This window comes from Argiope bruennichi, chromosome 3 (assembly GCF_947563725.1).
Source record: "Argiope bruennichi chromosome 3, qqArgBrue1.1, whole genome shotgun sequence".
Classification (NCBI taxonomy): domain Eukaryota; kingdom Metazoa; phylum Arthropoda; class Arachnida; order Araneae; family Araneidae; genus Argiope; species Argiope bruennichi.
The window spans coordinates 121,213,856-121,225,981 of record NC_079153.1 but is presented as its reverse complement, the minus strand read 5'-3'; the positions used below and the strand labels follow the sequence as shown (position 1 = coordinate 121,225,981).

At 28.5% G+C, this 12,126-nt stretch overlaps 1 protein-coding gene across 3 annotated transcripts in view; it reads right to left on the bottom strand.

Moving 5' to 3' along the window:
* LOC129964107 (5'-AMP-activated protein kinase subunit gamma-1-like) overlaps positions 1–12,126 on the bottom strand; it is a 190,033-nt gene that overhangs the window by 78,756 nt on the left and 99,151 nt on the right. For all 3 annotated transcript variants that reach the window (XM_056078790.1, XM_056078791.1, XM_056078792.1), the window contains one exon: positions 976–1,003. In XM_056078790.1, the coding sequence (XP_055934765.1) occupies positions 976–1,003 (28 nt within the window). The remainder of the gene's footprint in view (positions 1–975; positions 1,004–12,126) is intronic.

Sequence of the window (12,126 nt, the reverse complement as noted above, 5' to 3'; positions counted from 1 at the left end):
ATTAAATACAATCATACCATGAAAACTAATTATTATGATTCGTTATTTAATGAAGTTCGTAAAAGTTTCATAATTAAAAAATGCAAAATGTGTAACTTATAAAAGTAGAAATAAATTTTTAAATAATTACTTATAATAAATAGTAATTTAATAAATAACATATATGGTAATGTGTGGAACCAGATACCTAAATCAAAATTTAAAACATTTTCTTGATTGCTTCACATATTCCATTTTTTCTGATAACTGAATAGAAAGCTATATTTATATTTAATTTTTAATTACTTAAAACAATGTATGATGCCTAAGTTAAATGTTTGAAATAATTTCAAATCAATTGTTGAAATTAGTAAATAATATTTCTTATCATTTTAAAATAAAAATACTTTTAAAAATACAACAAAATATTCTCGCAAATGATTACATTAAAAATGTATTGCTTTGTTTCAATAATAGATAGAAGAGAATTTTTCTCTATACTGTATAAAACATTTAAAATCTACAATTTTATGTATAAATGTTAATTAAAATAAAAAATATCGATACATAAGATAATAACCAACTTATTATAACATGGTTTAAAATAACGACCCATTAAAATAATTTTACAAAAGAATCAAATTAATTCAAATCAATTTTCGAATAAGGCAAATTATTCACATATAGGCTAGGATATATTTAATTATTACAATAATAAATCCATACATGGTTTACAGCTTAGATATACTGCCTATAGAAAAAAAATGTGACTTTCGAATCTACTCATTTTACAATGTCCATCATAAATTTAAATAAAACTTAGATAAATTATTCGTATATTCGTAATTCGTAAAAATTATTCGTATTCGTTATATTCGTAGAATAAGTCTATTCTGAGATCATAACACTACAACTGAAGTTTCTAATAATTATGAACATTTTAAAGAAACAGTTTATATAAAAAAAAGATTAACTTTAGAGAAAAAGAATACTTACTTGCAGGCACTAGAGAAGATAAGGGTTTCTGAAAATAAAAAGAAAAAAACATCTAATTAAAAACCTTTTAAAAAAATCTATGTAATGTGTACATAGAACATAAAAAAAAAATAATTACACTTAATAAGAAATATTTTTAAAAAATACCAAAAATGTTTGCAATAAAATGAATTTCAGCATACTAAAGAACTCCACTAACACTAACATTTATAAGCACTAAATGAATTGAATGATATCGAACATAAAATTATCAAATGAAATGAATCATTTGTGAAACATCCAAAAAGATAGCAAAATCAAAAACTATTTTGATACTAAAATGTGCAGAAAATTCATATTTTTTTTTTTTTTTTTAACATTTGTTTGTGAACACTTCCTACTGCTGGAAATCGGTAAAGATTACACCTACTTAGAAAATAAATTATCACATTTTAGATAACTCAAAGTGCAATGATCTTTAAAGATTGCTTTCGGTGATAGGGTTTTAAATTTGCATTTGTTATCCACGTAAATATTAAAAAAATAATTAAAAAAAAAGACGCTTATTTTTTGTTTCTGACTGGCTCAATGATGACTTTTAAATTTGTTTTCTTCAGGATGTATATCAATAATTAAATGAAATCCGAAAATATCGTTAAAAAACTGATCAAAAGGAATTAAATTTCATCGCATATATACATTTGTTACAGATCGCTCTAAGTAAAATTCTGTCATTTCTTTCAGCTGTAAAGATATTCTTCTGCTTTTAAAAAAACTCAGTAATTCTAAGTTAATGTTTTTTTTTTTTTTTTTTTTTTTAAAAAAGCACACAACGGATAAAAAGCAAACTCCGTGGCATTCTGGAATTGCTGACAATAATCAAACATTCACCACATTTTCCTTTGTTTCACAATTTTGAAGATCAAAATGACAATTTTTTTCATAATTTTATCACAATTAAGTAAGTGATAGTTTCTGCAACTTTTATTATTTTATTTCCCATCATTCATTTATCATTATCTGTTTTATATATATTAATATAAACATACACATACACACACATTCACACATGTGCATGGAAGTACAATTGTTAGATGTAGATTTTATTTGCACTGACAACCAAAATTCGCGGGATTTGTCTCCCCGGAACTTTCTCATACTCTTTAATAGAGATATTATTACCCCCCCTACCCTCCAAGCATCGGATAAAAACTGCTCATCTTGAGCAAGTCAGTGAATATCATGAAAGCTCATGCTTTTATTTTCAGAGCTCGTACGAATGTGTTTCTTGCTTCATAGTATAATGATGAAAATCCAATAGCTCTAATGGAACGCTTTTATATTCAACAAGAGAAAATCTAAATCATTCCTAATTTAAAAGCGCAAATAAAAATTTAGTATTTCTGTTGCCATTTTAAACTATTCCAAAAAATACTAAAATAAGTGCAAGAATCAACAGGATTTTTTTTTTTTTTAAAAATTGCTATAACCGAATTTTTAGTTGAAAGCTTCTAAAAGACATTTGCTTTCACAATTCAGCATAGGCTCATTATTTCTTGTTGACTATAAACAGTAGACAAGTATAAACTCAATCAAAATCCTGTTCGGGCATTTGAAACGGAAATGAAATATCAAATAAATATTTGAAAGGCTGCAGTATATAACCCTTTCTAGGGCCGTGGGAAGTATGCTTCCCACCAAATTTATCAATTTTCGTATGAATTTATGTAGGTTGGCATAAGTTCTGACAAATTTTTTTTAAAAGACAGAAACTTAGATGCTTTAGTTCATTATTTTACACAAAATGATGTGTCTTGATTTGTTACTTAATTATTAATTAACCAAATTAATTAATGAATCAAATTAAATTTGTCTAATAAGCTAAATGAATCCCTTTTCTTATTCTAATTTTAAGCCTAAAAATATTTTAACATAATATGACTAGAAAAAAAAATGGTCCTTTAAAGGGTTAAAGCAAGAGTTAGAGAGATTCCGAGTGACTATAGATATCTCAACTGAATATTTGACTCATGGTTTAATTTAAAAAACTCATTAATATATATCATTTCAAAGAAACTGCAAATCAATCGCTTTTTAGTTCTTTACTCAAGTTTCTATTTCAAATAGCAAACTTCTTCGCAAACTATCAAAAAAAAAAATCCACTGCTATTAAACGAAAATCTATATAAAGATATTCATATTTTTAATATATTTTATAATGAGAAAATCAAGTTAAGAAGTATTTTTAACATCTATAGCATACACTCGGGCTAAGGATTGACTTAAAATTCGTAGAAAATGAATACCATTGCGTGTATGATATGCTTTTCGTTCATTTCAACACATATTCCTAAATTTGATAATCTATCGCATATACAACACATTATAGTGCAAAAAAACACGTTCTTTCACACGTGCCGATTCCTTTTTTTTTTTTTTTTGACTGATATTTTCCAGTCTTTAGAACTCAATTTATTATCAAAAAATATCTTATTCTTATCATTAGAACATACCGTAAACAAAGGCATGTGATACATGAAGTTCCAAAACCTGTTCAGAAAATGCACATCTGAAAATTATGATAAAATACACCATATCTGCTTTTTTTTTTTTCATATTCGTCACGTAGAAAGTTGATAAAAATTATCAGGTTATAATCTGAGTCATACAAAAGGAGTGTTAGAATTTTCTTCCGCATTTGTATTTCACATGCCGTAAAATCAGAAAACTTGATGATAAGCAACTCATTAAGAATCCCCACCCCCAAATATATTCAGCATTTTCCTGAATGATTTTACTAAACAAGAAAAGAATTTAAATCAAAATTATATTAATTAAAATTAAATATGCGTCTGTCTGCGCGTTGGTGCTCTATTAGACTGATCGTTTGAACTAGAATTATAAAATTTCGCAAAATATATTTTGGAAGGTAGAAATATGCAGCTCGGAACTAATTTTTCAAAGTTTTAATAGAATTTAGTTAATTAAAAATTAAACAAAACTACTGCAGTCCTTGTTATAATTTACGAAAATATTATTACACAGAAGTAATTGTTACGATATCAAAAAACTCAAAAATTAATATTTTCAATGATACCACTTAAAATATCCTCCAATTATTCCATTAATTTTAAAAAAAATGTCTTAAATGCACATGTTACATCAATAACTTTCATGGTGATAATGTTATTTAATATGATCTCATTATTTATACAAATATTAATTTGAATGTTTTATTTCCCTCATGGTGTTCCAAACAATAGAAGAAACGGAACAAAATTGAATTGCAGGGTCCTGAAATAACTTTTGTACAAGATAATATTTTATTATATTTAGCTATTTATTGCAATGCATATATTGATCTGGTAAGAATTTCATGATAATGATAAGTAATTAATTTATTTTAATAAATATTTAATTACATAAATAAGCATTAATAAGTCAAATAATAAAATAATTGCTCAGTAAATTTATTACAATTTGTTGAACGAATTTCTAGAATAAGGCTGTATTAAAAGCATATTTTGTGTAATTTGCTTACATATTTTGAATCAAATCGATGATAGCGTTTTTATGATTTAGTATCCCCTCCCTCAGATTAGGATCTGATAGATAAAAATGAGAAAGATGGTAATTGTTCAGGGCTAATGCTAAATTTCAAAAAGATTTCTATTTTTATGTATTTATTTCCATTTTCGAAAAAAAATTCTACAAATGCAACAGTAATTGATAGGATGAATATAATTTTCAGAATAGAAGAAAAAATTAAATACAATTTAAATAGATTTTTCTAAATAAATTTTGTAATATTTTTACTATCCATATATTAAAAAGCAGACTTCACGATCAATTTTGCGAAGATAAATTGTGTGAAAAACTATAAGAATTTCTAGCACTTGATGAAAATCTTAAAGTTTTCATTTAAGTTTTTACAACAGTTGCATCTTAAGTCTCTTTATATAAAACTATATAAGATCTCATATTCATAGAAAAAAAATTCGAATCGTTTTTCTAAAAAGAAATAATGACACTTTCGATTAAACTTATATGATCAGGGCAAGTTATTTACAAATATGGCTAGACTAAACACATCCAACCTTGCTCTGGATTGATAAGCATGAAATATTCATAAATCATGCGATAATGTTCAATGCATATTAGATTTCAAAAAAAAAATAATAATAAATAAATAAATTCTTCGGCAAAATCAGGGCCAATCACAGGTCTTTGCGCAGTCATATCGTTCACATTTTCTTTGTGCTGGGCTTGTCTATCATCATATAAAGCTAAAGAAATATCGTACTGAGTATTTTTTCATCGATTTTTTTTTTAAAAATCTGTAGACAAAATCCTCTAAAGTATTAAATATATTAGGAAATAGCACACAGATTATAATTGATAACATTTAATTCCTTTTATCAGTATTTAATTCAATTAACACACTGTTGCACGTAAATTCGGTCCCGCCATTTTATTGTAGTAAACAAATGTGAAATAAGAAAGTAAAATCGGCAACGTAAAATTAGAAAATCGGAGCATTCCTATAAATAATGAATAGAAAAAGCCTAAATTTATTAAAAAAAACATGAATTAACTCTAAATCAAAGTTACTTAAGGCTGCGAATTAAATTTTTAGAGAATTGTTCTATCAAATTTGATTTTAATGAATCAATTAACAATAAACACATTATTATTTCCAACGAACAAGCTGATTGACAAAGATGGCTAATTGAAAATAATTCAAATATGAATTGTGGATAGAAGGGGGCAACGTAGTAAAATTAGCCTATGAAAAAAATATGAATACTGAGCGTTAATTAAATACTAAAACTTAAGAGTTAAAAAAAATTCTTTTGATACTCGTCAAAAAAATCGGCGAATGTGAAATTACTTTATAAAATTGTCAAAAATTATAGTACGAAAGGCCATTCTAGTACAAAACAACTAGATGGCTTACATTGTACTAAATACTTCGTTAAAAGTTTTGTTTTGTTAAAATATTTTGCTTAAATGGACTTCAATCGTTGTTTTAAGTCCGTTGACTTTCCCTATATAATTAACGATATTCAAATTGACTTGCAATATATTTAGAATATAATTCAGACATTGATATCATTTTGCGTTATTTTTATCTTTCATCATTTTTATACTAAATACAATAAAATAAATTTAAAATGCATCTGTATAGAAAATGCTCCCTCCTCTAATGCGAATTCCAGTCATTTTTCTTCTATTTCTCTCACAACAATAAAAACACTTAACGGCAATAACAAATCACAACAAATCCGAAAGATTTATTTGTGACTATAAAATATTAGCATAACATGTATCCCCGAGATGTAGTGAATGCCAATGAAATCAAAACCACAATAACATAAAATAAAGCTATGAAAAGCAAGTAAATAAAATAATAATGGTTTTACACGTTTACTTTTCTCCGTGATAATGGCATCACTTGAAGAACTGCAGACGATAAAATTTGAAATAAATAACTGAAAATAAAGTCGTGAGGAATAAAAATAAAGAAAGAAACAACAAAATTAGAAAGCTTGTTCCAAACGATACGATTAGCATTTTAATTAATTTACATAAAAATAAATGTTAATTTTTTTAAATTAATATGAAAATAATTTTCAAGATTCTTGATTTCCCAAGTGGGGATACTTACAAAATCTGCGAGAAAGTAAGATTTCTCCAGTAGATTAGCAAAGAAAATCTTTCTATTTACCATGAAAACAATTAATTAAATATGAATAAAAGAATATTTAATCGTTCTTGCTTTAAATTAAAGGTAAACATTCGAAGAGTGACCTTAAAATATTTAAGAAATTTAACAGAATTAAAAATGTAGAATGCAGGAATTTTAGTTTAAATTCAAAAAAAATTTTCAGGAATATTGATTAGCATTTAAAAATTTCCCAAAATTCCGCAAATTATGCCAGAGGGAGTTTAAAGTATTTTTTTTTTTTTTTTTTTTGGAATAATATTTACTTGTTCTCTTTGACAGTTCTAAGATTTTTTTTTCTGGGATCATTAAAAATGCATAAAGGGGCAAATAAGAAAAATTGTTCTAAACAACACAAAGTATTAAAAAAAAAATTCTAGATTAAATTTTTAAATTCGCTTCGAATTGCACTAAATCGCCATTTCTATCACATTTCATGGATGTAAATGCTCTTGCCACCACATCCACAAACATACACATACAGAAACACTTTTTTTTTGTTAGTATTTTGAATCATGAATTTAAAAATCATACGAACTATTAAAATGCCTTCATTTAGGGGAGGAAAAGCTTTCTTAAATTTATAGCTGAAGCAATAATGTTTGAAAGCAGATATAATAAGCATATATTAGAATAATATTTAACACATTATTTATTGAAGTAATCATATGACGTTTTTCGACAAACATGCAATCTTGGCAGAAAATGGCATGTAGTAACCGAATCTATTTAATTGTGTTTTAAGCAATTAAATTGTAATTTTGTAATATTATACAATTATGGTTATTAGTCGGACATGTTTGGGGTTAAGAGGTATTTGAATTGGGAATTCAAATTTATGGGAAGGTGTTATTTAAGTTAGTTCAAGTTACATTACATTTTTACTTTCTAGTTTATGTAGTATAGAGAAAGTATAGTAATCGACAAAAAATTCACACCAGAGATTTTGACAAATCTCCCTGTTTTAGAACACCCTGAGTTTGAAAAAGAAAACTTTCTCAGAAAATGTCCATCTGTCTGTCTGTGACAAAGATAACTCAAAAACGTTTAAGCTAAACAGATGAAATTTCTTATGCAGTCTTTACACCAAATGTATAGATTTTTATCAAATTTTCAACAAACTCCATTCAGAAGTTATCTTATATGTCCGGTTGTTCACATATAAGTTTACACGATAATTACAAAAGCTAGATGGAATAAAATTCGGTACAGAGGATTTAAAATCTATAGTGCAGACAACAATAAAAATTTGGACCCAGCAATACAAGGGGTTAACCGTCTGTCGGTCTGTCCTTTCATAAACATGTAAAGGCGATATTACAAAAATGCAATGACTTAAATGTATCAATTTTAATATTTGAATCTCTGACTACATGTGCAAATTTGCATGAAACTTTTGTTTCAATCCGTAGAGAAAAACGCTCTAAAACACAAATTCGATTTTCGGATACTATTAACCGCATGCCAAGGAATAATCGCCAAGAGAACACAGGATAGAATCAATGAAAATGCAAAACATCAAAGGTTAATATTTCGTAACTATTATACGCCGATTCTATGCAATATGTTCTCTGGGATCACACCTTTATTAGAGAGTAAGCGAGAAAGTTTTGGTGAGACCACTTCCTCTGGTTTAATTCACGTTATTATCTTCGCACATTTTATTGATCATAATCATAATCTTTCTTTTAAAAAATGGAACATCGTTATTCTAAGGATCTTTAAGGAGATTTTTCATCAACTGGATGGACAACTGATATCTCTTCTAGTGATTCAAAAGATAAGATTTTTTTTAGAATGCATTCTGATTCCGATGATGATGTCGTGTCCGCGTTACCACGGAAAGGGGGTGCAGTAGTTTCTGAGGGTAAACACCCTTGAGGACCTTAGGGCAGAAGTCTGACTTTTAGCTCATATGAAGATGAAACTCACACACTCGCTTGCACAACCCCTTTTTACAGGGGAGCACGTTCACAGGCCTCACAGATAGAACACAGATGAAGAACAAACATGCCCGAACCGGGATTCGAACCCGGGACGCCCAGATCACGGGAACGATGCGCTATCCCTATGCAAGGACGCCGGCTCTTGTGATTAGTATTAACTCCGGAAACATTTAGGACAATGGCGAAAATTCTTCTTTTCCCGCAGAAGATCGGATTGAAGGCAAATAATTACGAAAAAAATGGAGGAAAAAAATGAATTTATTATGAGTAATTATTGCACAATGCTAATTTCAGATATAATCACCATGAAAATCAAGAGATTTGTCATATCAATGGATCAGATTTCCGACCCTCTCTTCAAAGAAAGTTGCCATCAATATCGTGAGACAGACAGACTTCTTTAACGTGCTTTTGAAGCTCCTCATTAATCTGGAAGGATTAATTTGGCATCCTAGCCATTTCTTCGATTCAAGAAAGAAGTGAAAATCACTCGGCTCTAAGTCTTGTTCTCAATGATGGAAGGCAATTGTGCTATCACAATGGAAGATCTTTGTTGATCAAGTGTTGCGAAAGAAAGGGAGGATGTTTAAATCCCAGGAAAAGAAGTGACCGATCAGTATGCAAAATTGTGATTTTGGAGGGTGAATGTTTAAGCATTCTTGTTCCATATTTTTTCCTTAAAAGAAAATTCAAAGAACTGCCAGACTCTGAAGAGTTTCCAAGGAACATTAAGGCTCATCTCGCAGAGCGGCGATGTATTTCGAAGAGAGATGCGATCGGAAACCAACCGATATGGCAAATGCCTGAATCTTTACAACAATTACGTCGAAAAGTAACCATGTTTATACATAAATTTTGGTTTAAATTCATTTTGTTTAATACTCTTGTCTTTTTTCTTTTAGTTTATCAAAGTATGAAAAAAACGGTCCTCAAATATAACATCATATTCCTTATAGAAGTTTGAGATGGTTTTTAAAAATAAAGAAATCACATGCAACTATTTGTGTTTTTGATTAATCCAGGTAGAAAGTACTCTAAAACTTCTGAATCCATGACAGAATAGTTATTGATCTTATAAATCAAAATATATTTTAATTCGCAAATTTTATTTTAAAAAAAGCAAATAAACCTAGTTTGTATATTTCAAATAAATTTTCAAAAAATTATAAAATTTCATACTGACAGAAATTTTTTTTTTTTAAATATTTGGGTTCTCCCGTAATTCAATATTAAAAACTGATTTATTAATTGCAGATGGAAAATGTATATCAAAGAAATGGCATATTCAAGATTATGAATTACGAATTTCGAATATTAATATTGTTAAAAATATGTTATATTGCTTTCCTGTAATTTTAGTATCATCGTTGGAAAGAGATTTTCAGCAAATCTTAATAAATGATGAATGGATGCCACGTTATTGACCCAGAACCTTGGCGTTAAATTTGGCCAATATTTGCAACTTGGAGATGAATTTGGCATAATAACAATATATTTTATTTTATTTTAACTATATTTGCATTATTTAAGATTTCAATCTTTGATATATCTTTCAACTGAGCTTCAGATTATTGCCCCCTTTAGGTTTATATTAATAGGTTTTGTCATTTTCCTAACCGCAATAAAATATACATAAATGCATTCATTATCTCATATGAATAGATGCTTTTTAAAATAAAAAATATATTTGATCTATTTTAAGCAGCATTCTAAACATTTTGCAGAAATAAAGATATAATCACAAATATTCCAATCTTTACACATCTCATTGACTCGAGCACAATAAAAAGTGAACTAATGCCACTCAAAATTCTAATTCATGCAAAAAATGTTAAGAAGACATAAATATCGATAATTCGAACAAAACTAATAAAAACTATTATTAGATAATGAATCATTATTTTTCTTTCCAGCAAGGCAGTATTCCCTTATTAAATTTTTATTTCTAGATAGAAATTGAAAGGTCATCACTGTTATCTAGTTGCTTTAATTGTATCTTGTCGATAGAACATGAATTATGTTCCCAATTAAGATAAAAAAACAATACAGATAGCCGATTCAACTCGCCGAAGTATAGCTGTAAGCTCTATTAATGAGCTTCCATCTACAGATAAATAGAATGAAGGAAATCTGGCAATAATATAATGCTGCTAAAATCTTCTCAGTCAATTAGATTAAAATTACTTCCAGGATTTCTTTTAAATTGGGAACAAGTATATTTATGCCAGAAATAATCGAGACTTGTTTCACACGAAGAAGTTTAAGTTTGATTAGATATTATAAAGAATGAAATTTAAGTGTACTTTTCCAAATTCCTTGCATTGTGAGCGACAGTTTGCATTTAGAAACATTTCGGCTAATCATTATAATAAAATTAAAAATGTTAAAATCACAATTATTTAATTAGATTTGGTAATTAGTCGAACATAGTAGAGCCTTAACCGGCTACTCCGATTCGTCCGAAGACAATGATTGACACCGATTCGTCCAATAAATCTGAATGACCTCACCGCCGTGACAGGAACACCAGCGGAAATTATGGTTGCGTCCTAAGGGTTAACACCGGCCACGGTACAACCTTTCCCGTGGGAAGTACGTCCCGCCATCGATAGGAGGTAGCTGACCCCACCTTATCTAAATCCAAAGGGTAGCGAGAACCAACTACCATACTGGAAACTTCTCATTGTCATTTCAGAGGTGCCCCCAGTGGCAATTCGTAGTATAGTAAAGAGAATTGGTATCTTTGGCCCTTTTTTCGACCGATAGAAACCAAAATTTGGCACAGAACTTCAACTATTGTCTCAAGATCACATATCAGATTTCATTTATTTAAATAGTTGCATTTTTGAGTTATCACGTTTATATGTAAACGGAATTTCTGACCGACAGACAATCAGTTCTTTAACTGATTTCCTTCGAAACTTGGAAAAGCTCTACACTTTAGCTAAAACATGTGTACTAAATTTCATTTATCTTAATTTTACATCCTTGTATTAACGCGTTATATGTATTTGAAAGTACGGACCAACATACGGTTCATTCCTTGACGAATTCGGTTCATAATTTGATTTGAAACTATACTTTAGATGCTAAAGATGTGTACCAAATTTTAATCGCTTATTTTTATTATTATTATTGCGTTTTGTTATCATCTTGAAATGTATTCGGGAAACCAGACAAGTAGATTTCCCGTGAATGTATTTCGTACAAAATTTGCTAGAAATCTGCAAATTTGGTATAAAGATCACATACTAAATCGCGTCTGTCTAACTCAAAGCACATCCCGTCATCAACAGGTGGTAGCTGACCTGAACCATTTCTGCACAACCCGGGTGGCGAGAACCAATCACAATACAGGAAGCTTTTCATTCTGATTTCTGAGATGCCACCTTTTGAGAGCCGAGTATAGCAGAAAGGCCAAATTTTTTTTTTAAATCAATACTTATGGGTTCAATATAAAAATCGTGTATCGCTTTAAGTAACATTCAAAATTAATTGAAA